A 27,135-nucleotide genomic window follows, 5' to 3' on the forward strand; every position below is an offset into this window, starting at 1 on the left:
TAAGTTGGTGGTTTACTTCTCTCAACACTTTAAGTCACTTGACTCTCTTCTTGCTTGCATGATTACTGAGAAGTCAATGTGATTCTTTTTAAAAATTTTTGTTTTTTATTTTTTTAAATTTACATCCAAATTGGTTAGCATATAGTGCAACAATGATTTCAGGAGTAGATTCCTTAGTGCCCCTTACCCATTGAGCCCATCCTCCCACCCACAATCCCTTCAGTAACCCTCAATTTGTTCTCCATATTTATGAGTTTCTTCTGTTTTGTCCCCCTCCATGTTTTTATATTATTTTTCTTTCCCTTCCCTTATGTTCATCTGTTCTGTGTCTTAAAGTCCTCATATGAGTGAAGTCCTATGATTTTTGTCTTTGTCTGACTAATTTCACCTACCATAATACCCTCCGGTTCCATGCACGTAGTTGCAAATGGCAAGATTTCATCCTTTTTGATTGCCGAATAATACTCCATTGTGTGTGTGTGTGTGTGTGTGCGCGCGCGCGTGTGCGCACGCGCATGTGTGTATATGTGTGTGTGTGTGTGTGTGCGTGTGTGTGTGTACACACACACACACGCACACACACACCACAGCTTCTTTATCCTTTCATCCATCGATGGACATTTGGGCTCTTTCCATACTTTGCCTATTGTCAATAGTGCTGCTAGAAACATGGGGGTGCATGTGTCCCTTCAAAACAGCACACCTGTATCCCGTGGATAAATGCCTAGTAGTGCAATTGCTGGGACGTAGGGTAGTTCTATTTTTAGTTTTTTGAGGAACCTCCATACTGTTTTCCAGAGTGGCTGCACCAGCTTGCATTCCCATCCATGTGATTCTTATCTTTGTTTGTAAGTATGGCTTTTTCTTTGGCTTCTTGCAGAATTCTTTTTTCTTTACTTTTGATTTTCTGTAATTTGAAAATGATATGCCTAGGTGTAGTTGTTTTGGGCATTTATCCTGCTTGGAGTTCTTTGAGCTTCCTGAATCTGACATTCATTTAGGGAAATTCTGAGTCATTATCGTTTGAGATATTTCCCTCTGTTGCTTTTGTTCTTTCTTCTCTTTCTGGTAATCCCATTACACATGTTACACCTGTTGTAGTTGTCCCACAGACTTTGGATGTTCTGTTGATTTTTTTAAAAGTCTTTGTTCTTATTCTGTTTGTTTTTCAGTTTTTGAGGATTCTGTCCATATGTTGTTCTTTCCTCAGCTGTGTCCAGTGCACTAATAAGCCTATCAAAGGCAATCTTCAGGGGCGCCTGGGTGGCTCAGTCGGTTAAGTGGCTGACTTCGGCTCAGGTCACAATCTCGCAGTCCGTGAGTTCGAGCCCCGCGTCGGGCTCTGTGCTCACGGCTCAGAGCCTGGAGCCTGTTTCAGATTCTGTGTCTCCCTCTCTCTCTGCCCCTCCCCTGTTCATGCTCTGTCTCTCTCTGTCTCAAAAATAAATAAATGTTAAAACAAAATTAAAAAAAAAAAAGGCAATCTTCATTTCCATTATAGTGCTTTTTAATCTCTAGTGTTTCTTTTTGGTTCTTTGTTAGTATGTCCATCTTTTTTTTTATGTTGCTTATGTGTTTTTGCATGCTGTCTACCTTTTCCATTAGGGCCTTTAGCATATTAATCATAGTTTTAAATTTCCAGTCTGATCGTTCTTTTCTTTTTAAAGATATTTTGAAATGTTTTTTATTTAGTTTGAGAGAGAGAGAGAGAGATAAAGAGGGTGGAGGGGCAGAGAGAGAGAATCCCAATCAGGCTTCATGCTGTCAGCGCAGAGCCCGATGTGGGGCTCGATGCCACCAACGGTGAGATCATGACCTGAGCGGAAATCAAGAGTCAGACACTTAATCAACTGAGTCACCCAGGTGCCCCTCCAGCCTGATACTTCTAACATCCCTGCCAAGTCTGGTTCTGATGCTTGCTCTGTCTCTTCAAACTGTGGTGGTTTTTTTTGTTTTGTTTTGTTTTTTTTGCCTTTTGGTTGGTATGCCTTGTGACTTTTTCTTGATAGTCCTACATGATGTACTGGGTAAAAGGAACTGCTGTAAGTAGGCCTTTCAGTAAGTAGGAGGGGAAGTAAGTAGTAGGCCTGTATGTAGAGGTGTTCTGTAGCCCTGTGATTAGGTCTCAGTCTTTTAGTGAGCCTAGGTCTCTGCTCTGTGGGCATAAGTGTTTCCCAGTTTCTTTTTCCTGCCTTAGGTGGGACCAGATGGCCGGTGTAGGGGCCTGGAGTTGGGCATTTCCCTGCCCCCAGGTCCGCTAGGCTCTGCTTAAGTGGTTTCCCCTGAGGGCAGGCCTTGTTCTGAACAGAATGCTCAGACCTATTTAAAAATGGTCTCTCTTCCATTATCTCAGCAGAAGCAGGAGAGGATTTTTCTCTGGTATTTGCTGTGAGCTTCTGACTTCCTGGAGGTAAATCTGGCAATATTGTGAGCCTCCCTATGACTAGATCCTCTTGGAGTTTTTAACTCTGAGAGTTGTCCACAGTGATCCTCTAGCAAATTGTCAGTCATGGTTCATGTTTTGCCACCCCAGCTCTGTTTCCTCAAGCATTCTGCTGGTGAATCTTATCTCAGATAAGCCACAAGTCCCTGTGTTTGCCTGTCTGTCTCTCTAATCCTAGGGCATCGGTTTGCCCTTTGTCCTTCTCTCTCTTTTGGATCCAAGAAGAATTTTTTTTAATGTTTATTTATTTTTGAGAGAGAGAGACAGAGACAGAGTGAGAGTGGGGGAGGGGCAGAGAGAGAGGGAGACTCAGAATCCAAAGCAGGCTCCAGGCTCCGAGCTGTCAGCCCAGAGCCCAAGGCGGGGGTGGGGGGAGGGGTGGGGGGGGGGTGGGGGGGGTGGCTCGAACGTATAAACGGTGAGATCATGACCTGAGCTGAAGTTGGACGCTTAACTGATTGAGCCACCTCACCCAGGCGCCCACCAAGAAAAATTGTTGATTGTTCAGTCTGTTCAACTTTTTACTTGTTGGGTTGGAATGGCAACTTCCAGGCTTCTTACATGTGAGACTGGGAAGCGGAAGTCCTCATATAAGATTTTTAAAACATCTATGCGATTTAAATAAATAAATAAATAAATAAATAAATAAATAAATAAATAAAATGTATACGATTTAAAAGTAATAACACAAGACAAATACCTGAGTACAGTCCTCTGATTTTCCTATCTCTTGTCAGATTTTACATTTTTTTGTCTTATTGCTCTAATTTTATGGAAATTTCCTTGATGTTTTCTTTCACTGAGTTTTTCATTTATGTTCTCATGTTTTAATTTTCAGAAGCTTCCCTCCTCCCTTTGAGAATTGTTCTTATTTCAGGGTGCAATATTTTGTTTTTTCCGAGGACATTAATTATATATACATCTTTTTTTTTTTTTTTTTTGGTCAGGAAAATAATTTTCTTAGCTTTTATTTTTCAGCAAAAATTATCCTTTCTTCCCAAGGAAAATTTAACGTGGAATCTTTTTTTTTTTTTTTTTTTTTTTTTTTTATTATTATTTTTTTTTATTTATTTATTTTTTTATTTTTTAATATATGAAATTTACTGTCAAATTGGTTTCCATACAACACCCAGTGCTCATCCCAAAAAGTGCCCTCCTCAATACCCATCACCCACCCTGCCCTCCCTCCCACCCTGCCCTCCCTCCCACCCCCCATCAACCCTCAGTTTGTTCTCAGTTTTTAACAGTCTCTAATGCTTTGGCTCTCTCCCACTCTAACCTCTTTTTTTTTTTTTTTTCCTTCCCCTATATATACATCTTTTAACCTTTCCCTGAAAAATATTTCTTTTTTTTTTTTTTCTCCCCCAGGTTGTTTGGGAATCTGGTTTTCAGATTGGATTTCCCTCCTTGGATGTTTGGTGGTTGTTGTGTACTCATAATTAAGAGTGGAAAATTAGAACATTGTTTGAAAGCTTTGTAAGCGGTGGGTCTTAGGGACACGATATGGCTGAGTCCTTGACTTGCCTTGGAATGCTTCCCTTTTGGAGCGCCATTCACATCTCCCAGAGAAGACTCCCTGATACAATATGGGGGAACCTCTGCTGGCTAAGGATTCTGTCTTCTTGGGTCTCCTAAATCAAATGAGGCTTATATCAACTTTATAGCTTCTAAGTTTTTGTGGCTGTTGACTTTTCTTTTTGCCCTTGTGAGTTTAGGCTCTTCTCTTTTCTCTCCCTCCCCAACGTGGTATCAAGATAACGATATAATTACTAAAATCTTTTTATGGGAGGTGCCTGGCTGGCTCCATGGGTAGAGATTGTGACTCTTGATCTCAGGGTCAAGAGTTCAAGCCCCACATGGGGCATGAAGACTACTTAACAAAAGAAAACAGAACAAAACCAAAACTCTTTCTGTGGGTCTTTTTGTCCTTAGGATAATCTCATTAGGGATGTCCAATCAAATTACTGAGCTTTAAAGTCACTTGAAAGAATTCCCTTCTGGTGACAATATGAATGGCAAAACATTATCGTGGTTTGCTTTTGATTTCTAGGGATATTTTTTCTTTTGATTTTATTTTGTTTCATAATTATGTATGGTTCCAAACTCAAAGCTACAAAATGAAGTGCACTTAGTGAAACGTAGCTTCTGTCTCTACCCCATCTGCCCTGTTCCCATGTGGGCAGCTATTTTCTTTAAAATAGATACCTTGCTTCTTCACTTCTCTTTATTCTCTTACCGTGATTTATTTTCCTTTATATTTCTTATCATGCCTGACACTATTACCTTCTTTCACTGATAGAATGTAAGCTTCAAGAGAGCAGGGACTTGAGATGTGCTAAAGTAAATACATTTCTCAAATCTTATTTAGGGCCATTCAAAGGGATATTTGTGTTGATTTTTCCCCCCTTTTGAGTATAGATTAGCTGTGTACTTTTTAAAAAATTGTATTATTTGCTGTGTCATATCAACACATTAATTATGCCTTTACAGCCATTTATTTATTTATTTATTTATTTATTTATTTATTTATTTATTTAAAGTTTATTTCTTTTGAGAGAGGAAGAATGTGTGTGAGTGGTGGAGGGGTGGAGAGAGGGGGAGAGAGAGAGAATCTCCTCACTGTCAGTGCAGAGCCTGACTCGGCTTGAACTCACAAACCATGAGATCATGACCTGAGCTGAAATCAAGAGTCGGATGCTTAACCAGCTGAGCCACCCACGCGCCCCACGTTTACGGCCATTTAAAATCACACAGGCAATGTGATAGAGTGGACATACCAGTGACAAGGAGTGAGGGGCCCCTGCGTCTGAGCCCAGCGCTGTTCCCACATACAGATGATGTAGGAGTAGGTGACGACGGCCTGTGGCATGTGCTGCCGTGTCTGAGAAGCCCCAGCTTCCACGTCTCGCTCAACAACCATTCAGGACACAGGAGTGTTTGTTATGCAGGAGGATGGGGGTGCTCCAACACTGGTGTGAACTAGACTTTGTTTGCAGTCCGTTGTGCTAGAAGGTGACATGTGTGTTCTGAAAATTACCACAGTCTGAAAAAATTGCTCAGTAAAAACCGCCGAGTTTATGGGCAAATTGGAATTGGAGGCATAATACTCCAGACATTGGTGAGTGACATGTTAAAAAGAACACAATCGAAACGTTAGCACAGTTTTCCCGTGCGTGTTAGATGGTGGACAAATACATAACACTGAAATAAATATGACACTTTACCTCGTAAAGACCGGACTGTTTCTAGAAACGGGCGTTGAAGCGCCGTGGGCTGTGAATTCAGCTGGGTGCAGCGTCTTCGGTGTTTCTCCTCGCGGTTTTTACCTGCTTTTACTCATGGAGGAAGCTGCAACATAAGCAAGTGATCAGTTTGTGTCGTGCTCAGATTTTTCCTAATGATCATGTTGGAACAAGTTCCGTCTCGTGAGCAGATGGTAGAGCAGAACTGACTGTATTTTCCTCTCTCTCCTTTAGATGACATGCCAATGGGAGCTGCTGGCAAGCGTGCTTCAAACGAGTTCTTGGTGTGTGCAGGGTATGTTTACGTATATTAAATGAAAAGATTGCTCTCGTTTTGAGTTTTGTGAGGAAAGTTAGGGGACTTTGACTGTGTTCCTGATTCTTAAAATTTAGTTTCACAATGTGTCGTTTTTGGTAAACAAAGTTTAAATTGTGGCAAAACACGTGAAATCTGTCATCTTGGCCGTAGTTAAGCTTACAGTGTAGTAGCGTTAAGTACATTCACCATGTGGTGCAACCACTCTCCGGAACTTTTGCGTCTTGCAAAAGTCAAACCCAGTACTCATCATGTAATAGCCTTCCCCATTTCTCCCATCCCTAGGCACTGGTAACTACCATTCTGCTCTCTGTTTCTATGGATGTGACTATTTTATAGACCTCAAAAAAGTAGGATATACAACATGTGTCTTTTTGTGACTGGCTTCATTCAGTCATCATAATATCCTCAAGGTTCATCCATGTTACAGCATGTGTCAGAATTTCCTTTTTAAGGCCGAATCATATTCCATTCTACACACATACCGTATTTTCTTTATCCATTCTTCTCTCAACGGACAATTGTATTTCTTCTACCCCTTGGCTATTGTGAATACTTCTGCTATAAATGTGAATGTGCAGATACCTGTTTGAGACCCTGCTTTCAGTTATGTTGGATATATACGCAACAGTGGGGTTGCTGCATTCATATCATATTAGAAGTGTTTGTGGAGCTGCCGTACTGTTTTCCTCCGCGGTTGTACCATTTTACATTCCTACCAACAGTGTACAAGGGTTCTGGTTTCTCTACATCTTCAGTAGCACTAGTTACTTCTTTTTTTGGGTGTGAGGTAATAGCTCATTGTGGTTTTGATTTGCAATTCTGTTAATGATTAGTGGTTTTGAGTGTCTTTTCATATACTTGTTGGCCATTTGTATGTCATTGGTTGTTGAGTTGTAGGAGTTCTTTATATATTTTGGATATTAACGCTTTATCAGATATATGATTTACAGATATTTTCTCCCATTCCAAAGATTGTTTTTCCAGTCCTTTGAGGGTAGAAGTTTTAGAATTTTATGTAGTCTCATTTGTCTATTTTGTGTGTGTGTGTGTGTGTGTGTGTGTGTGTTTGGTGTCATATTCAAGAAATCATTGCCTAATCCAATGTCATGAAGCTTTTCTCCTATGTTTTCTTCTAGGAGTTATTGTATTGTATTTTAGAGACCAAGCAGGAGAGAAGGGTGGGGTGGGGGTGGGGGGCAGAGAGAGACTCTTAAGCAGGCTCCATGCTCAGTGTGGATCCCAACATGGGGCTCGATCCCACAACCCTGGGATTGTGACCTTTGCCGAAATTAAGAGTCAGATGCTCAACTGACTGAGCCACCCAGGTGCCCCACTGAATGTATTAGTTCTAAAGGTTTTTTGTGTGTGAAATCTTTAGGATGTTCTACATTGAAGATCATGTTTCCATGAACAAAAATAAGTTTACTTTTTCCATTCAAATTTGAATGCCTTATATTTCTTTTTTTGTGCCTAATTGCTCTGGCTAAGAGTTGAATAGAAATGATGAGAGCAGGCATCCTTGTCTTGTTCCTGATCATAGAGAAAAGGCTTTCAGTCTTTAACCATTGAGTATGATGTTAATTGTGGGCTTTTTATATATGGTATTTATTATGTTGAGGTAATTTTTTTCAACTCCTAGTTTGTAATGCTTTTTTAAAAATTGTTTTTGTTTAGAGAGAGAGAGCACACAAGCTGGGGAGAGGAGCAGAGGGAGGGAGAGAGAGAGAATCTTAAGCAGGCTCCACATTTAGCATGGAGCCCAGTGAGGGGCTCAATCTTAGGACCCTGGGATCATGACCTGAGCTGGAAGAGTCAGATACTCGACCAGCTGAGCCCCCCAGGCACCCCTGTTGAATGCATTTTGTCATGAAAGGATGTTGGGATTTTGTCAAATGCTTTTTCTGCATAAATTGAGATAGTCCTGTGGTTTCTGTCCTTTCTATTGATGTAGGTGTGTTATAAATCACATTTGGTCATGATTTATGATCCTTTTAATGTGTTGTTGAATTTGGTTTGCTAATATTTTGTTAAGGATTTTTGCATCAAATTTCATAGGGGAAGTTGTGCTATAGTTTTTTTGTTTTTGTTTTTGTAGTATCTGCGTGTGGTTTGGTATTAGGATAATGCTGAACTCATGGAATGAGTTTGGGAGTATTTCCTCCTCTTCAATATTTTGGAAGAGTTTGAGATGTTGATGTTCTTTCTTTCTTTCTTTCTTTCATTTATTTAATTTTTGAGAGAGAGACTGAATGAAAGTGTGGGAGGGGCAGAGAGAAGGAGACACAGAATCGGAAGCAGGCTCCAGGCTCTGAGCTGTCAGCACAGAGCCCCATGGGGGGCTCGAACTCACAAACCATGAGATCATGACCTGAGCCGAAGTCCAACGTTTAACCAACTGAGCCACCCGTGCACCCCTGATGTTCTTTAAATGTTGGGTAGAATTCACCAGTGAAAGTCTTAGGCTTTTTTTGGTGTTGGAAGGTTTTTGATTACTGATCAAGTCTCCTTAGTTATGGGTCTGTTCAGATTTTCTCGTTCTTTATCATCCAGTCTTGGTAGCCTGTGTGTGTGTAGAAATTTATACATTTCTTCAGGTTATCCAGCTTGTTGACAAGTATTTTGCAATTTCTTAAGATTTGTTTTGTGACCTAATGTGTGGTCTATCCTGGAGAGCGTTTCGTGTATCCCTGAGAAGAACGAATGTTCTTCTGTTGGTGGGAGGAGTGCTTGGTGTATGTCTACAAGATCCAGTTGGTCTAGAGTGTCGTTCAAGCCCTGGTTCTTTATTGATCTTTTATCTGGTTGTTCTATCCATTATTGAAAGTGGGGGTACAGCTATTATTATGGAATTATCTATTTCTCCCTTCAATTCTGTCAGTATTTGCTTGATCTATTTGGGAGAGCTGATGTTTGGTGCATAAATATTTATAATTGTTATATTTTTCTGGTTAAGTGACTCTTTAATCATTATACATTATGTCCTTTTTTGTATCTTGTAACAGTGTTTGACTGAAAGTCTTTTTTGTCTGATATTATAGCTGTGCCTGCTCTCTTCTGGTTACCATTTGCATGGGATATTCTTTCACTTTCAGCCTAATAGGGGAAGATAGATTACTGTCATTTTGTTACTTTTATGTATGTCTTGAGGCTTTTTGGTCCCTCATTTCCTCTCTTGCTACCTTTCTTTGTGTTTTGTTGATCTTGTTGTAGTGACATGCTTCAGTTCACATTTCCTATCGTGTGTATTCTATAGATATATTCTTTGTGATTACTATTGGGACTACATGAAATATCCTAACAGTTACAACAATCTCATTTAACTGATAACTTCAGTTGCCTGCAAAAACTCTACTCCTGGGGCGCCTGGGTGACTCAGTTCGTTAAGTGTCCGACTTCAGCTCAGGTCATGATCCCACAGTCTGTGAGTTCGAGCCCTACATCAGGCTCTGTGCTGACAGCTCGGAGCCTGGAGCCTGCTTCGGATTCTGTGTCTCCCTCTCTCTCTGCCCCTCCCCTGCTCTCTCTCTCTCTCTTTCTCTTTCTCTCTCTCACACTCTCTCTCTCTCAAAAATAAATAAACATTAAAAAAATATTTTAAAAAACCCTCCTAATGGAGAGTATGGGAGTACACTACCCCCCATTTATGTTATTGATGTCACAAATGGCATCTTTATATGTTCCTTTTTCTTGTAAATTTTTTTAATGTTTTTGAGAGAGAGAGAGAGAGAGAGAGACAGAGCACGAGTAGGGGAGGGGCAGAGAGAAAGACAGAATATGAAGCAGACTCCAGGCTCTGAGCTGTCAGCGCAGAGCCGGATGTGGGGCTCAAACCCACAATCTGTGAGCTCATGAGCTGAGCCAAAGTCAGATGTTTAGTCAACTGAGCCACTCAGGCACCCCATGTGTTTCTAATAATATCATAGATTTATGGGCTTTGGGGTACTTTTGTCTCTTACATTGTATAGAAGAATTGGGGCATGCTGATCTTAAAGGAGAGGGGAAAATAGTGATAGCAGGACTACATAATGGCTCTGAAAGCTTCTCTTCTGTCATCGGTTTGTTTCCCTCTGGTGTGAGAACAGCATGTCCTCACTGGGTTCTTTCAACCTACCTCCCAGGATTTGTGGCAGGAGTGCCCACACCAGGGAGTATAGAAATGGGTCCAGAGAGAGGTAATGAGTATTTTGGAAACAAAAAACAAAAAAAAAAACACTCTACCATAAGATATTAAGTGCAGGTGAAAACAGAAATTACTAAAAATACATTGAAATTATGCTATATGCAAAAATAAAATGGTTTGATGCAGGTACAAGACATATTGTTTGTGAAGTCGTTAAAACTTTGCACCTCCGTATCCCAAACTGTCATCTCATATGCCAGTCTATGCAATGTTGGTAGTAGTAGGTCTCATTCTTCCTCGGAGCCTCACTTTTGTTGAAAGTAGTTTGAAATATTTAACCTAAGTCTTTCCGGGAAAATTTCTGACCCCTAGATAAAAATGACTCATTTCCGTAAAATAGAAGTGTATTGTATTTTGGGCAGCCTGCTTAGTCTTTCTAGTATTCCATGCAGGTCAAACGTGACTTTGCATATAGAGAGTCCTCTGAACTGCTTTACTTAGTGGGGGTGGGGAGGCTGTGCTGGAGACTCAGGGCATGCATAGACCTTCCCTCTCCTCATCCTGGGCTTAGGGAGTCAAGTAATGGTTAAATATTGATATTAATATAAAGCTAGACAGAAATTTGGCTTCAGTGGTCTTAGCTAGCCGGTGCTCTGGGGATTTCTCCTGGGAAGACTTTGTAGACTGAGCAGGTCTGCTTGAAGGTTCTGTCCAGAGACTGTCGGAGACCACATTTCCAGAACACCTGTCATGGCTGCTTATCTCCTCATATGCTGGGAGAGGATTGCTTAGGATTCCCTGAGAGAGGTGCTTTGAATTATGTATGAAGTTGCTCAATTTATATCATAGGGCACTCTTACTCAGCTTCTAATTTCCCTTTGGTGAAAAGATATTAGAACTTGACGATGTATATGTTAAAAGAAATTCCCAGATGTACTTGCTTCACTAAGTCTTTACTAACTCATTGAATTGAGACAGTAGGAAGACGATATTTATTCATTCACATTCTGATCTGATGGCCGTGCTGGCTGTTGTCTTACTGAGGAACTTAGGCTCTCAGGCCTGTGCGAGCTCTGGGTTGCAGGCACCACAGTTGGTTAATGAAGTCTTGTAAACCTGTTTAGTTTCCGCTAGTAGAAGTTTTTGGTTTTGTTTTGTTTCATTTTCAGGTTGTAGGTAAACTTCACAATCAGATATATAGATATTAAAAACACACATTATTGTATTTAAAAGATACTGCTTGACACTAATGTATGTGTCAACTGTACTTCAAGATGGATGGATGGATGGATGGATGGATGGATGGATGGATGGATAAATGAATACACGACAATGAGAATTACCTAAATGGAAAAATAGAGTGAGCTTGTAGACAAAAAGCTAGAAACAACAGTCCTGACTGTAGCATGGTTCACACTAAAGGTTTAGTTTTCTTGCAAGATGAGAAGTCAAAATAAATAGCTGTTGTCTTCGTTTCTTTGGCTCAAGGAAGTTGTCTCCAATTCTTTTGGCCTGTTGTTCATAGTTCAAAGGTAGTTGCTGAAGCTCCGGCAAGCATACCCACAGTCCAGGCAGGAGGAAGGAGGAAGGAGGAAGAGTGGATCGAAGACTTCCACTTACATCTCATTGACCAGGAAAGATATATGACTACTCATGGCTGCAAAGGAGTCTGGGATGTGTCATAATTTCACTGAGCAAATTGCCATCTTCCATAAAATTTGAGTTCTGCTAGTCAGAAAGAGTGGGTGAATGGATATTGGAGAAAGCAACTAACATCTCTATTAGAGATGAGATTTTATTTAAATATGAAATGCTCTAATATTTCAAAAGCTCTAAAGTGACACTTTAGATGAATATCATATTGTTTGTTAGATAAGTATACAGTCTCTTGATATCTGTAATATTGTAATTTGAGAAAAAGTATTAGATTCATGTGGCTTTTTTGGACTTATAGGAGGATAGAAAAATGAAATAAATCACCTTTTAAGGCCCGGCATTGTCCCTGATGTGTCAAGACAGGTTGCAAATTGAATTGAAAGTCATCCAAGGACATCCTGTTTCTGAATTTATGAAAATCAAGGGGAGAGGCTGTTACAGAAACCCAGTACTAACACCTCACCATGTAGGCCGCAGATCAATAATGTGCTTTGAGAGTTGTACAGTGTTATTTGCAATCTTTTTAAAAGTCAGAAGTTCTTTGGGAATGCTTACTGCATTCATAACTTTTGTAAACATTCCTGTCATCTTTGCTCATGAACTTCCTGTTCTTTCACCCAGCATATTTTCCTAGAAATATTTTTTTTCTCTCACATAATAAAGAATAGCAGAATGTGAGCAGATGAAACTGAGTTTTGCCAACCTACGGACATTTCCTATTGTCGTAGAGGAATGTTTTTCCAGTTTTTGTTAGAATTCTTCGTCCTCAATAAGCATCTGAATGTCTGGAGAGTCTTTTAAATGACTAATGTGATTTTCTGTGCCTTATTTTTTGAGATGATCATTTTTTATTCACATAGAAGCGATCGTTTGGCCCCTTCTAGAATCTTCTCTAAATATCACCAATGTGTCAAATGAAAGAAAAACAGGCTTACTTGGATCTCTTGCCTTTTTCAATAAATTACGGTTGCAGGCAGTGCCAGCCTACCGTGTCCCCTCACAGTGAGACAGCACCAATTCCGGTCCCTACTCAGATAAGGAATTATCAGCGCATAGAGCAGAATCTTACATCTACTGCCAGCTCTGGCACAAATCTGCACGGTTCTCCAAGGTAAGCTAGCGTTCTCTTTTCTTCCTTTTCTTTTAAAAAATGTGTTGTTATTATTCAAAGATCTGTTACTTTCCGGGGCACCTGGCCGGCTCAACTGGTGGAGCATGCGACTCTTGATCCGGGGGTTGTAAGTTCAAGCCTCACACTGGGTGTGAAGATTACTTAAAATTAAAATCTTTAAAAAAAAAAAAAAATTGTATCCTTAGAAATAGGAAAGAGACTGCATCCATAAATTGGTACAAAATGTTTTTGAAAATAATCAAAACCAAAAAGACCTCTTGGATGTTATAAAATATAACTGAAATAGATAAAAATAAATGTTGGAAGACAAAGTTGAGGCCGTATCTGAAATAGGTGAATCAAATAAAGAAGGTGGAAACTATGATTAAAATATATTCTTCAGGGGTGCCTGGGTGGCTCAGTTGCTTAAATGTCTCTTTCTCTCTCTCTCTTTTTTTAATGTTTGTTTATTTTTGAGAGAGGGTAAGCGTGAGCCTGGCGGGGCAGAGAGAGAGAGACAGAGGATCTGAAGTGGGCTCTGTGCTGACAGTGGTGAGCCTGATGCAGGGCTCGGACTCAGGAGCCACCAGATCATGACCTGAGCCAAAGTCGGATGCTCAACCAGCTGAGCTACCCAGGCACCCCAGATGTCTGTCTCTTGATCTCAGTTCAGATCTTGATCTCAGGGTCATGAGTTCAAGCCCCACACTGGGCTCCACACTGGGCTCCACACTGGGCATGGAGCTTACTTAAAAACAAAAAAAAAGAAAAAATCTTCAAGTGTTAATTAATGTAAGCATTCCAGAAAGAACAAGTAAAATGGTGAAGAAGAAAATTCCAGGAAATAATCAAGAGAAAGTTTTCCAGGATTGGAGAACACAAGATTTTAGGTTAAAAGGGCCCACCTAGTGTAGAGCTCAGTGAATGGAAGAAGATTCATAGGATGTAAACTGAGAAAACTTCTACAAAGAGCATTTTGGCAGTATCTGTGAAGATTATTAACGGATGTATCTTTTGAACCCAGCACTCTAACTTCTGGCAATTCATTCTGTGGATATACAGTCCTTGCCTGTGTATGAAATTACATATACACAGGTCGTTAATTGTTACAATAGCAAAGGATGAGAAGTAAACCAAGTTCCCACCAGTAAGTGACTGCTGTAAGGTCCACCTGTGACAACAGAGCACCTTCCATAAAAAGAGGAAGGAAGCTCTCTGTGCACTAAGGTAGAAACATTTCCAAGGTATTTTATAAAATGAAAAAAGCAAAGTGATAACAGGATTAGCAGTGGTTTTCAAAGTGTGGTTCATGTGTGGCTTCCTTCCAGAAGGTCCATGAGGTCAAACCTGTTTTCATAATGATACTGGGACATCGTTTGCTTTCTCTCACTGTGTGGACATGCACTGATAGTGCAAAAGCAATGACGTGCAAATTGCTGGTGCCTTAAAATGCATCACGGTGGTGGCACCCAACCACACTGTGAGTTTTTGTATATTTTACCAGCAGCACTGTGGTACCAAGGAATGTCTTTAATGAAGCCTCCAAAGTTATTATTTCTCTTTGGCAATCGCCACCTCGAGTGGCATGTGGGCATAAAGCACTGTTGCAGCAGATTGGAGGAGTTCTCTTAAGGAGAAGCTCTCGCGTGATTCAGTTGCAAGCTGAACCATAGCCCCTTTTTCACGGAGCGCCGTGTTTTCGTGAAAGAGCAACTGACAAACTCCAGCTGTGGGCGTCTGGCGGCTCGTGAGCCAAGTCTGCCACCACCTGGAAAATAAGTATCGTGAAATGTGAGCTCTTGAGCAAAAATTAGAGTTTTTGAAAACTCTTGATTCACTGCTGTGATCTTGACAGCTTCTGCTATGCCTTGACAGCCACTTCTGTTAAGGTTTGTGGTGATATTTTGGTATGAATGTGACTTTTTGATACCCTGTGATGTGGTCGACATTTGGAATATCAACCAACATTTTTCAAGTGACCGAATGTTTAAAAACCGTGCATAGATAAAATATCCAGTCCAGGGGCTCCTGGGTGGCTTAGTTGGTTGAGCGTCCAACTTCGGCTCAGGTCGTGATCTCGTGGTTCGTGAGTTCGAGCTCCGTGTCGGGCTCAAAAAAACAAGGTCCAGTCCAAGTACAAGGGACTTTGCAAAAGATTAGAGTCTAATGTAATGGAGTACAAGATTTCATTGAAGTAGTTTCAGATTCTACATTGCAGCTAATCTTTTTTAAATGTCCATTTGCTGAGTTTTAGTATAGTATCAAAGATGAGCATCACAATTATTTGAAAAGGCTACCAAAATATTCCTCCTTTTTTTGAGGAGGAAGGCTGTATAAGGCTGTATTTTCTTCATGTACATCCCCCCATATGTACTGTGTTACATTAAAGATTGAATGCAAAAACAAGTATGAGAATCCAACTGTCTTCTATTGAGCCAGACATAAGAGATCTGAAAAAATGTAAAACAATACCATGCTTCTCATGAATGTATTTTATTTGGAAGATATAATTAATTTTCATAACCTTATGTTACATGTAATAAGTTTGTTACTTTTAATGAATTACTAATTACAAAATTTTTTCAGTTTTAACTTCTCATACAGTAAATATCAATAGATATAAGTTGCATGAACAAAAACTCTGGGATATTCAGTAATTTTTAGGAGTATAAAGGGAACCTCAAACCAAAAAAATTGAAAATAGTTAAATCAAGATGGAAGTAAGATTTTATTTTCAGTCTGTTTGCTTGTGTGTAAATTAAGGAATTCTGGAAGGATATGTTAGAAACTGGAAATAATGGTAACCTTTGGAGTAGGATTGAGGAAATGTTGAGGATCAGGCAGACAGGGTACAGGATGGGAGGGAGACTTCGCGCCATGTAATTTTATACATTTTACATTTGTTCCATGTGACCACACCATATATTTTAAAAAATTCTGGGTAGCTCGGTTGGTTAAGCGTCTGACACTTGGTTCCGGCTCAGGTCATGATCTCACGAGTTTCATGAGTCCCAGCCCCACGTCGAGCTCTGTGCTGACGGCGTGGAACCTGCTTGAGACTCTCTCTCTGCCCCTCCCCCACTCGCTCTGTCTCCGTCTCTCTCAAAAAAATAAACTTTTAAAAAAGAAAATTCTATTCCATGGCAGATTGTCAGGAAGTTTTAGGAAAAAAAAAAAAAAAAAAAACAAGACAGAAATAGAGTCCTAGAACCTGCCAGAGAGGGCACAATTTTGTTTTTCTTTTCAGATCTGCAGCGGTACGAAGGTCTAACACCAGCCCTATGGGCTTCCTCCGGCTGGGATCCTGCTCCCCGGCACCAGCAGACACAGTGCAGACAGTTGGACGGAGACTCTCCACTGGGTCTTCCAGACCTTATTCACCTTCCCCTTTGGGTAAGGAGAGCAAAGCTGTTGTTTTCAACTTTTTTTATTCGCTGTGACAAATCTGACGGGACGCTCTTTACGCCAGTCGTGACGGTGGCTCGCGACGACAGTGACTCTCAGCTGATGGGGAGCCATATCCTTCCCCCAGCTGCACCCTACACCTGGCCCCCGCCTGAGCATCTCTGTGTAAATTTGTTAGGACCGCTACTGGAAATGTAATAATAAATGAATCTCAAGGGTAAAAAGTCTCTCCATTGGGTTTGGGCTGTAAACACACAACATCGGAAACCCTAGAGGAAAGTACGTGAAACGCCTGCCCACCTAGCCCTCCGATTTACGAGGATTAGAAGACAATAGTGAACCTTGCGTGCCGGCTCGTGTTCTCCAGAGGCCTCCCAGCTCTGGGAGGAAGATGGTAGCGGCTTCGTTACGGATCTCTCCACCTCTCGTGGAAACCGTACGCAGGGCAAGGGGAATGCTAGAACAAGCAGGGACGCAGCAGCAGCAACAAACCAAAAAACGAACCTTAAACCACGGTTTCGGGGGAATCGAGAGAGAAAGTGCTCCGACTTCAGGATATAAGCAAGAGGGGCCAAAGCCGCTGAGATGGCAGAGTGCGAGAGAGACCTCACCGGTGTGGTGGGGAGGGGAGGGGCAGGGGATGCCCAGAGGGCCCGGCAGCAGGTCTTAAGGCCTCATGGTGCAGATCCCAAACTTGCCCCCGCCCCCGCCCCCGCCCCCGCCCCCGCCCCCGCAAGGTGTACGAATGTATTTATATCTTTTTTACTTCTAAAAGAAGAGGGCCCCACCCTCAGGCAGAGCTGCTGGAGTGAGAGTCAGGGCACGTGAGGAAATTTCAGGAGGAGGCGGAGTGAGAAGGATGGAAGTGGTGCCCAGGAGCCCTGATTCCAAAAAACGCAAAACCATAATGATAATGTTTTTAAAAATTTATTTCTCCACCTCACCTGCAATGGTTTTGAAGCTGTTTCTTAGCTGAAAAATCTTCCCCGGACAAAATCCTGGCCCTCCTTCACCCCCTCGGCAGCGCTTGGGGGCCCTTCAGGGTCTCCAGAGACGAGGTCCAAGCCTTATGCTTGCACTCAAGGAAAAGGCCCTTCCTCGGGACCTAAGTGTCGCCTGGCCACCTAGCTACCGGGTCAGTGCCTTTTTGTTTTTATAGACCCATGTCTCCTGTCTGCTTAAACTCCCTGGGCCTTCTCAGCGCTTCCTCCTTAGTTTGGGTTCTCGGAGGTGGATGCAGAGAAGGTAGCTGCAGGGACGTGCCAGAGTGACTCGGGACATACCTGTGATGGAACGGGGGTCGGGGGCAGCAGGAATCTGGGGGAGCCCCTTCAGATCACCTTGCAGATCTGACTCCTGGGAGGGGGAGAGGAAGCTAGGAGGCGTGGGCGGGGGCGTCTTGACTAGGGTGAGCTCTCGGAACCTTTTAGCCAGGCCCAAGGGGCGTCCCCAGACACTGCATTGTCCAGGTTCCCTGACCTGCTGGAATGGCCTGAATTAGTGCCTCGCCCACATGCGGTGGTTGTCTGGGAGCAGCCCTGGGGAACTGGCCTTGTCAGGGGCCTCAGGGATGGGGTGGGTGCAGAGGGACAGCAGCTGGGCTGTGAGTCAGCTGCGCCCCCTGCGGCTCCACCCGCCTCAAACACCGCAAGCTCTTGGTACTTCTCTGTCTTAAGTGACCTACCTGTTACAGGCTTTAATTTGTTTACGTGGCTTCCTTCCCTGGTGATCTTGTTTCAAGGCACAGTATATGGTAGCGTGCCCAGCACCCAGCACATGGGTCGCTCAGTAAGTGTCAGCAGAAATAAATCTCTGCCTAATCAAATTTTGTGAACTATGATGTACTGTGCAATTTGTGCATGTGTTACCTGTTTCCGTCCTTCGTTGGTTTTGAATCATTTCTCCTTTTCCCCATTTGCCCGTTCATAGTTGGTACCATTCCTGAGCAATTTAGTCAGTGCTGCTGTGGGCATCCTCAGGGTCACGAATCCAGGAGTAGAAACTCATCAGGTAGGAAATATATTTGGTGTACTAATAATTTTAATCCTGTTGTAAGTGGATTTGTGTTATGTTTCTCTAGTCTTATCAAAAGAATAGAACTGGCATGAAATATTTTATCTGTTATCCTACCGTTTAGAATCTTGGTCTAATATGTTTTAGCGTTATCATCCAATCCACAAAGTATTTCTCTTTGGGTAGATGATTCTTTTATGAAAGTAAGTCTTAGAAATTAAGTAACCGAGCTAAATTTTGGTCATTGTCACAAAGATCATGAAAGTCAATCTAGAAAATGAAATTTCATTGTTTTGATTACTACTATTCTTGATAAGAGCTACCTGAGATAAACAGGAAATAGAGATGTTTATTTGCTTTATTATATAATATGTATATGCCCGAAAAGATGTGTGTAAATCACACTTTTGTAAGTCAAGTTTTATTGTATGTGCATTTGAAGAGTTGGCCAATTAAAGGAATCCTGTGGTACTTAGAATCTCACTCTTTTCTTAGTTTTTCATATTTTGTGTTCCCCTAAAAATAAGTCTTAGGTAACTTTCTCCAAATCATAACATTTTGCTGTTAATTTTATTTACTTGTGTGTATATATGTGTACATACGTACACGTGGGTATGTATACGTGCATATACACACACACATACACACGGCAGTGCCCAGTTCTGAAAGATAAAATCCCAGATTTAGGAAGAGAGTAAGCTAGGAGTGGGCAGCAGCAGCAAAAGCTCTAATTTCTTTTTGGGAAGATGATGGTTATGGGTCACCAAGGAGATTTATAGATCCTTAGCATTATTGGTGGTAGTGTGGCTTGCAAGAAGCACCAAAGAATTTGTAACTGAAGCTCCAGGCTTACGTAGCAGACCTTAAATTGGCCACAACAAGGTTTGTGTGGGGAATTCTCTTGCTGCTGCCAACTGTTTACCATATCAAAACCCTATTTCGGGGCACCTGGCCGGCTCAGTGGCTTGAGCATCTGACTCTTGATTTCAGCTCAGGTCATGATCTCATGGTTCGTGGGATCAAGCCCCACATCAGGCCCTATTCTGACAGCCTGGAGCCTGCTTGACATTCTCTCTCTTCTCTCTCTCTGCCCCTCCCCTGCTCATGCTCATATGTGTGTGCTCGCTCTCTCAAAGAAAACCCCAAAAAGATCCTATTGATATGGTGTGCTCTTGATAAGGTGTGCCCTTAAGAGGCAAGAATCTGTGGACAAGTGTTTTCTTTGTAGAAAATATGGACTCTTTAGGTTATAAGTGAATTTCACTAATGAAACTGATAAAAAATGAATTATCCATAAAAAAATGAATTAGCTTGTTATTTTTAGACAAGTAAAATAAAATCCTAGAAAACTGTATTATCTAATTTTATATATAGATTTCCCCATATCTAAAGGGTTATTCTGGGTTGCTTTGAAAAGTTTCTTTTAGCTGCTACGTGAGAAAAGAGAATAATTACATTGGTATCCCCAAAGTATATATTCATATAAAGAGTAGGAATCATTTTGTTCAATATAGGTTTTTGTAGTTTTCATTAACTTTAACAATTTATGATATAGTTCTCTTTTGTGCTAATCAGACTATACATTCATCTGAGTTATTTGCTGGCTGCTGATAAAAACAGCTAACATACCCATCATCAACTTCTGTCTCCTGAGAATCCCAATGACTGTGGACTTGTTACTGTTTTGTAAAAGATGCTTGAAAATAGTCTCTTGCCAAATAAACAGTTTTTTAAATAGCTCCTGAAAAATGTGACATTTGTTAGAATTCTCACTTTAAGAATTGTCTTCTTAACCGTTAAGTTTTGCCCCACGCTTTGGGTGAACATTGGCTGCGTTCTTGGCAGGTTCTCCAGTGCCACAGGCCCAGTCACCACAGTCTCTCCTGTTGGGTGCTAGATTGCAGAGCGCCCCTACCCTCACTGACATCTACCAGAACAAGCAGAAACTCAGAAAGCAGCACTCGGACCCTGTGTGCCCATCCCACGCTGGGGTTGGGTACAGCTACTCACCTCAGCCCAGTCGGCCTGGTGGCCTTGGAACCTCTCCCACCAAGCACATGGGGTCCTCTCCTCGGAGTTCAGACTGGCTCTTTAAAACTCCTTTACCAACAATCATTGGCTCTCCTACTAAGGTATGTTTGTTAAACTCTTTTGTCAGTGTTAGGACTTTGTTAAATTAGCGTTTGTTAAATGGAGCATCGAGTGCCGGATGTTGAGCCAAGGTTCAACAGTAGACCACAAGAGAAATTGAAATAGAGAATTCCATGCCTCTGTCTTGGCAGACGTACCTGGCATGCCTCGAGAGGCCACACGGGGACGTCAAGGCAGGTGCAGACGGAGAGAGACAGGACCTGGGGCACATGCCTTTATTAGGGTTCATGGATCGAGTTCTTTGGGGTTCCTGGGCTAAATTGGTCAATTCAAACCAAAAGAATGAGATTCTGGTAAGCTCCACAGGAGTCTTATCTATGGGACATGTAAGGGGAAAGCCTGGGGGAGACTTTTGACGACCAGGGCTGTCGGAGGAGTCCTATCCAGAACTTACATTTCCTTGTGACTGTGCAAACCGCTGTCTAGGCCACAAGCTTACATGAGGGGCTCAAGGTCATTTAAGGTCCTGCAGGCCATATGGCCACACAAATTGAATGCAGAGGCAGCAATACTGTGGAGTAGCCCAGTTGAACTCTTGACAGTAGGTCATGAGCTAGTGTATAGTATAGTTAAGTACAGTAGTCCTTACCCGCAGGGGATATGTTCCAAGACCCTCAGTGGACAGCTGAAACCACAGATAGTACTAAACCCTATATATACTGTTTTTTTCTTATGTACACATACTTACGATGAAGTTAAATTTATAAATTAGGCACAATAAGAGATTAATAATAGCTAATAACAAAAGAGAACAGTTGCATATGCTGCAATAAGAGTTATATGAATGTGATCTCTCTCTCTCTCTCTCTCTCTCTCTCTCTCTCTCTCTCTCTCTCTCAGAATACCATACATACTGTGGTCACTACAGTGAGATGTGATGATGTGAGATGATAAAATGCCTGTGTGTTGAGATGAAGTGAGGTCAGTGATATAGTGCTATGATGCAGTGTTAGGCTACTGCTGACCTTCTGATGATACCTCAGAAGGAGGATCATCTATTCCAGACCAAGGTTGACCGCGGAAAACGAAACCACAGATAGGGAGACTCCTGTACACCAGGGAAAAGCTTCGTGGTGAAAACAACTGCAATTTAATGAACACTTGCTGGGTGCCAGGCACAGTCTTAGTTTAGGCACAGTCTAAAGCCACTTTACTTCCCGAATGCTTTATACACATGATCCTACTTAATCCCAGAGAAAGGAAATTGAGGCTACAGGGTATGAACCAACTGTCCAGGAGTGGAAGAGCCAGTGTGTGAACCTGGGTCTGACTTGTGCTTCTGAGCGCCGCACCGCGCAGCCTGACAACTCTGAATGCTGCCCGCATGGTAGTAACTCGCTTCCACATGTTTCTTCCTCAGACCACAGCTCCTTTCAAAATACCTAAAACACAAGCGTCTTCCAACCTGCTAGCCTTGGTTACTCGTCATGGGCCTTCTGAAGGGCAGTCTAAAGATGGGAGTGACCCACGGGAATGCTCTCATTGTCTCTTAGTACAAGGAAGTGAGAGGCAGAAGTCTGAGCAGCAGAACAAGGCAGTGTTTGGCAGGTAAAAGACAGCATTTCCTTCCAGCCTTTGGTATGAAAACTGTAATGGTACATATATTTCTGGTATAAAGACAACCAGACCAAATTGGGTTAGTAGCTGGTTTATGCCACACGGTTAATAATATGAACTGTGTACCCTTAGAATCTCTGAAAACCTACAGGTGCTTCCTGCAACTGCGAATACAGAGCTCTCACTGAATTTCCTGAATGTTCTATCTCTGCTTTTTGTTTATTTCAGTTATTGAAGTTCATCTCTGCCTTGAATTGTTTGGTATCTATTTTTTGTCTCCTTCTTCTCTGACTTCCCATTAACCCTTTTGTGGCTTGGCTTAAATCCCCCTTATTATTTAAATGTCTGGATTTTTAAAGGATACTTTTCCGTTATTAACACCATTCTTCTTTTTAGGTCTGTCAGTACTGGGAAATTATCAGATCAACAAGTAAAGATACCTTTAGGTGGACATCAGGGCAGCACGGACAGCTTAAATACAGAACGACCAATGGATATAGGTAAGACAAATGTGATTTCTTTTTAGGCAGGTAATTTGTGAGTGCATGCGTTGGTTCCCTGTAATTGCTGCCACAGATTACCACAAGCGTGTAGCTTAAAACAACATAAATGTGTTATCGTACATTTCTGGAGGTCAGAGGTCTGCAGTGGGTCTTACTGGGCTAAAATCAGTGTGTTGACAAGGCTGCATTTCTTCCGGAGGCTCTAGGGGAGAATGCATGTCCTTGCCTTTTCCAGCATCTAGAGACTGCCCTCAGTCCTTGCTTGGATCCCTTCCCATTGGGGACCAGTCTAGACTCTGACCTTCTGCCTCCCTATTCTACCTTTAATGGATGCTTGTGATTACATTGGACCCACTGGATAATCCAGGATAATCCCTTTATTCTAAGGCCAGCCGATTAGCAATTTCGGTTCTGTCTGCAACTTTAATTACCCTTTGCCATTTAACGTAGCCTACTTATGGTTTCCAGGCATTAGGACTTGGCCATCTTTGGCTGTGTAGGAGGCCAAGAGAAAGTAATGATTTCACCTGTCTGCTTCTGTTGACTCTTCATGAACCTACTGAGCCAGATTTCTTCACCCACTCCTGTCATTTCATCTTCTTTCTCAGCACAACAAGATAGGGGCTCGTTAGGTATCTTGATGATCAACAGCTAGGAGTTAGAAGGAATTCTGGCCCAAGATTGGGTTATGTTGGTAGGATAATACTGGCCAAAGTGAGCTTAAATACACATATGCTCTTGAGCATTTCTTCTACTGTGAGTAGATCCTATAAAAAACGTAGGTCACTGAGATCCCCTGGCCTTTTCATAGTTGTTTCAGGGACTGTTGTGTCCACAGACTCACCTCTAGATTACTTGGACTGCTTGTCAAAAAGATAAAAACAAAGGGCAGGTTGCAGACCATAACCCAGACTTTTTAATTACATTTTCTGGGAATGGATTCTAGGATTCTGTATTTTTAATGAGCTCCCCACGTGATTATTATATACACTTAAATTTGAGAATCACTGTTGTAATCTCTTTGTTCTGGTTTTCTCTAGAATTTTTTTATTGACTCTCCCATTAGGAGAAGGAAATATTTCCAAAGAAGGAAATATCTGGATCATCAGATATCTGATTGAACATGGTTTCTAATCCAAAGAGAATGCTCCACTCTTTTCTTGCTTGCATGGTTTCTGAAGAGAAGTCCGATGTAATTCTTACCTTGTTCCTCTATAGGTGAGGTGTTTTTTCTTTGGCTTCTTTCAAGATTTTTTGCTTTGTCTTGATTCTCTGTAGTGTGAATATGATAGGTCTAGGTGTCATTTTTTTGGTACTCATCTTGGTGTTCTCTGAGCTCCCTGGGATCTGTGGTTTGGTCTGTCATTACTGCTTCATATATTTCTTCTATTCCTTTCCCTTTTTCTTCCCCTCTGATATTCCCATCATGTGTATGTTATACTTTTGTGGTTGTCCTACAGTTCTTGAATATTCTGTTTTTGTTTTTGTGTTCATTCTTCTTTGTATTTGCTTTCCAATTTTGGAAGTTCATATTGACGTATCTTTAAGCTAACCGATTCTCTCCTCAGCCATGTCCATCTACTGATGAGCTCATCAAATGCATTATTCATTTCTGTTTTGATGATTTTGATGTATAATGTGTCCTTTTGATTCTTTTGTAGAGTTTCCATAAACTCTCTGCTTATATTATCCATCTATTCTTACATGTTGTTTGCTTTTTCCATTAGAGTCCTTAGCATATTAATCACAGTTATTTTAAACTTCTAATCTGATCATTCCAATCTGCTATTTGTGAGTCTGGTTCTGATGGTTACCCTGTCTCATCAAACTAGTTTTAGCTTTTAGCTTCTCTTTTAATTTTTGTGTGTGTGAAAGCCTGACATGATATATTGGATGAAAGGAATTGAGTTAAATAGTATGAGGTTTTTCATTTTTCTGGCTAGGAGTTAGGCTATGCTTAGTGTTTCCTGTACCTGTAGGTGTCAGGCTAAACTTTTCTCTGCTGTTTTTGAGTTTCCCTAGATACCCTTCCTTAAATAACATCCGACCCTTGGCTAACTATATATTTTCTCCTAAGAGTTTTATATCTTAGCTCTTACATTTAGATCTGTGATCTGCTTTGACCTATTTCTTGTCAAATAGGTCTTGTCAAATAGGATGATGTGATGTAGGAGTCCAACTTCATTCTTTTGTGTGTGGATATTCAGTGGTTCCTGCACTATTTATTGAAAACATTATTCTCTCTTCCATTGAATTGTTTTGCCAGCCTTGTAAAAAAATCTATTGACTATAAATGCATTTATTTCTGGACTCTTTATTATATCAATCTATATGTCTGTTATTATGCTGGTACCATACTGCCTTGATTACTATAGCTTTATAGTAACCAAGGAAATGTGAGTCCTCCCCCTTTGTTCTTTTCCAAGATTGTTTTGGTTATCCTGGGTCCTTGAGTTTCCAATATGAATATTAGCATCACCTGCTAGGATGAAATTTTTCCCTTGATTCACATGCTTTAACATATGAAAATCAATTAAGGTAATACATAACACTCAATATGCTAGGAATAGAAGTGAGTTTACTCACCTGATAAACCCACAACTAACATCATACTTAATGGTGAAAGACTGAATGCTTTTCCCCCAAGATCAAGAACAAGACAAAGATATTTGCTGTCATCACTTCCATTTACATCGCATCAGTGGCTTTTGCCAGGGCAACTTGGCAAAAATGACTACAACAATACAACAAACAAACAAAACACCCCGCTTGGAAAGGAAGAAATAAAATCACCTCTATTCACAGATGGCGTGATCCTGTATATAGAAAATCCCAAGTAATCCACTAAAAAACTATTTGAACTAATAAATAAATTCGGTAGCATGACAGGGTATAAGACCAATATCCAAAAATCCACTGTATTTCTTAGACACTGGCAAGAAACAATCTGAAAATTACATTAAAAAAACAATTCTATGTAAGATACCATCAGAAATAAAACACTTAGGGGGCTCCTGGGTGGCTCAGTTGGTTGAGAGTCCGACTTCAGCTCAGGTCACAATCTCACAGTTGGTGGGTTCGAGCCCCGCATCAGGCTCTGTGCTGACTGCTTGCTCAGAGCCTGGAGCCTGCTTCGGATTCTGTGTCTCCTCCTCTCTCTGCCCCTCCCCCGCTCACGCTTTGTCTCACTCTGTTTCTCAAAAATAAATAAATGCAAAAAAAATTTTTTTTTAAATACTTAGAAATAAATTGAATAAAAGGATAAAACTTTTATTCTGAAAGTTACAAAGCACTGATAAAATAAATTAAAGAAGACCTAAATATGGAAAGAAACCCATGTTTACAGATCAGAAGACTTACTCCCCAATTGATCTATAGATTGAATGAAACCCCTGTATGTGACAGGTCATTTTTCTCTTGCTGCTCCCAAAGTTGTCGCCTCGTCTTCAGTTTTTGCTGTTTTACTCTGATGTATCTGGGTGTGGATTTCTTTGACTTTATCTTACTTTGAGTCTGTTGAGCTTCTTGGATATACAGATTCATGTTTTTCTTCAAACCTGAGAAATTTTCAGCCACTATTTACTTGGATTTTTTTTTTTTTTTTTTTTTTTTTTTTTTTTTTTTTTTTTTTTTTGTCTCTCCTCTCCTCCTGGTGCTTCCATCATGCATATAATACACATTATGCATAGGTACCCATAATGGTGTCTCATAGTTCTTTGAGATTCTTTTCTCTTTTCTCCTGATGCTTCAGATTGCACAGTCTCTGTAGGTTTATCTTCAAGCTCATGGATTTTTTTCTTCTGCCAATTCAGATCTGCTGTTGAACCCCTGTAGTGAATTTTTAATTTCACTTATTCTTTTTAACTCCTGAATTTGCATTTGGGGTTTTTCTTAATAATTTCTCTTTGTATTGATATTATTTATTTGAGGAGACATTAATGTCATACTTTAAATTTTTTTTCTTGGGGCGTGTGTGGCTCAGTTGGTTAAGCGTCCGACTCTTGATTTTGGCTCAGGTCATGATCTCACAGTCATGAGATCAAGCCCTGCGTTGGGCCCTGTGCTGGGTATGGAGCCTGCTTAAGATTCTCAATCTCTGTCATCCTCTGCCCCTCCCCAGTTTGCACATGCTCTCTCTCAAAAACATTTTTTTTCTTGAGTATAGTTGACATACAATGTTACATTAGTTTTGGATATACAACATAGCACTTCAACATCTCTGTACATTACGCTCTGGTCACCATAAGTGTAACTACCATCGGTCACCATAAATGCTATTACAATATCATTGACTCTCTTCCTTATGCTGTACCTTTTATTCCCATGACTTACTCATTCCGTAACTGGAAGCCTGTATCTCCCACTCCCCTTCACCCATTTTGCCTTTCCCCTACCCTTCCCCTCTGGCAACCATCAGTTTGTTCTTTGTATTTGTAGGTCTGATTCTTCCTTTTTGTTTATTCGTTTTGTTTTTCGGGTTCCACATATGAATAAGATCATTTGGTGTTGTCTTTCTCTGTCTGACTTGTTTCATTTAGGCAAAATACCCTCCAGGTACATCCATGTTGTCACAGATGGCAAGATGCCAATCCTTTTTTATGGATGCATAGCATTC

At 41.1% G+C, this 27,135-nt stretch overlaps 1 protein-coding gene across 4 annotated transcripts in view; it reads left to right on the plus strand.

Moving 5' to 3' along the window:
• The window catches only part of ULK2 (unc-51 like autophagy activating kinase 2), an 84,651-nt gene that overhangs the window by 43,208 nt on the left and 14,308 nt on the right, over positions 1-27,135 (plus strand). For 3 of the 4 annotated variants that reach the window (XM_042967729.1, XM_042967731.1, XM_042967732.1), the window contains 7 exons: positions 5,920-5,980; positions 12,754-12,891; positions 16,139-16,284; positions 18,226-18,306; positions 20,155-20,441; positions 21,821-22,008; positions 22,414-22,517. In XM_042967729.1, coding sequence (XP_042823663.1) covers positions 5,920-5,980; positions 12,754-12,891; positions 16,139-16,284; positions 18,226-18,306; positions 20,155-20,441; positions 21,821-22,008; positions 22,414-22,517 — 1,005 coding nt within the window. The remainder of the gene's footprint in view (positions 1-5,919; positions 5,981-12,753; positions 12,892-16,138; positions 16,285-18,225; positions 18,307-20,154; positions 20,442-21,820; positions 22,009-22,413; positions 22,518-27,135) is intronic. The other variant, XM_042967730.1, reaches the window with a different exon arrangement.

Source organism: Panthera tigris, chromosome E1, assembly GCF_018350195.1.
Source record: "Panthera tigris isolate Pti1 chromosome E1, P.tigris_Pti1_mat1.1, whole genome shotgun sequence".
NCBI lineage: Eukaryota > Metazoa > Chordata > Mammalia > Carnivora > Felidae > Panthera > Panthera tigris.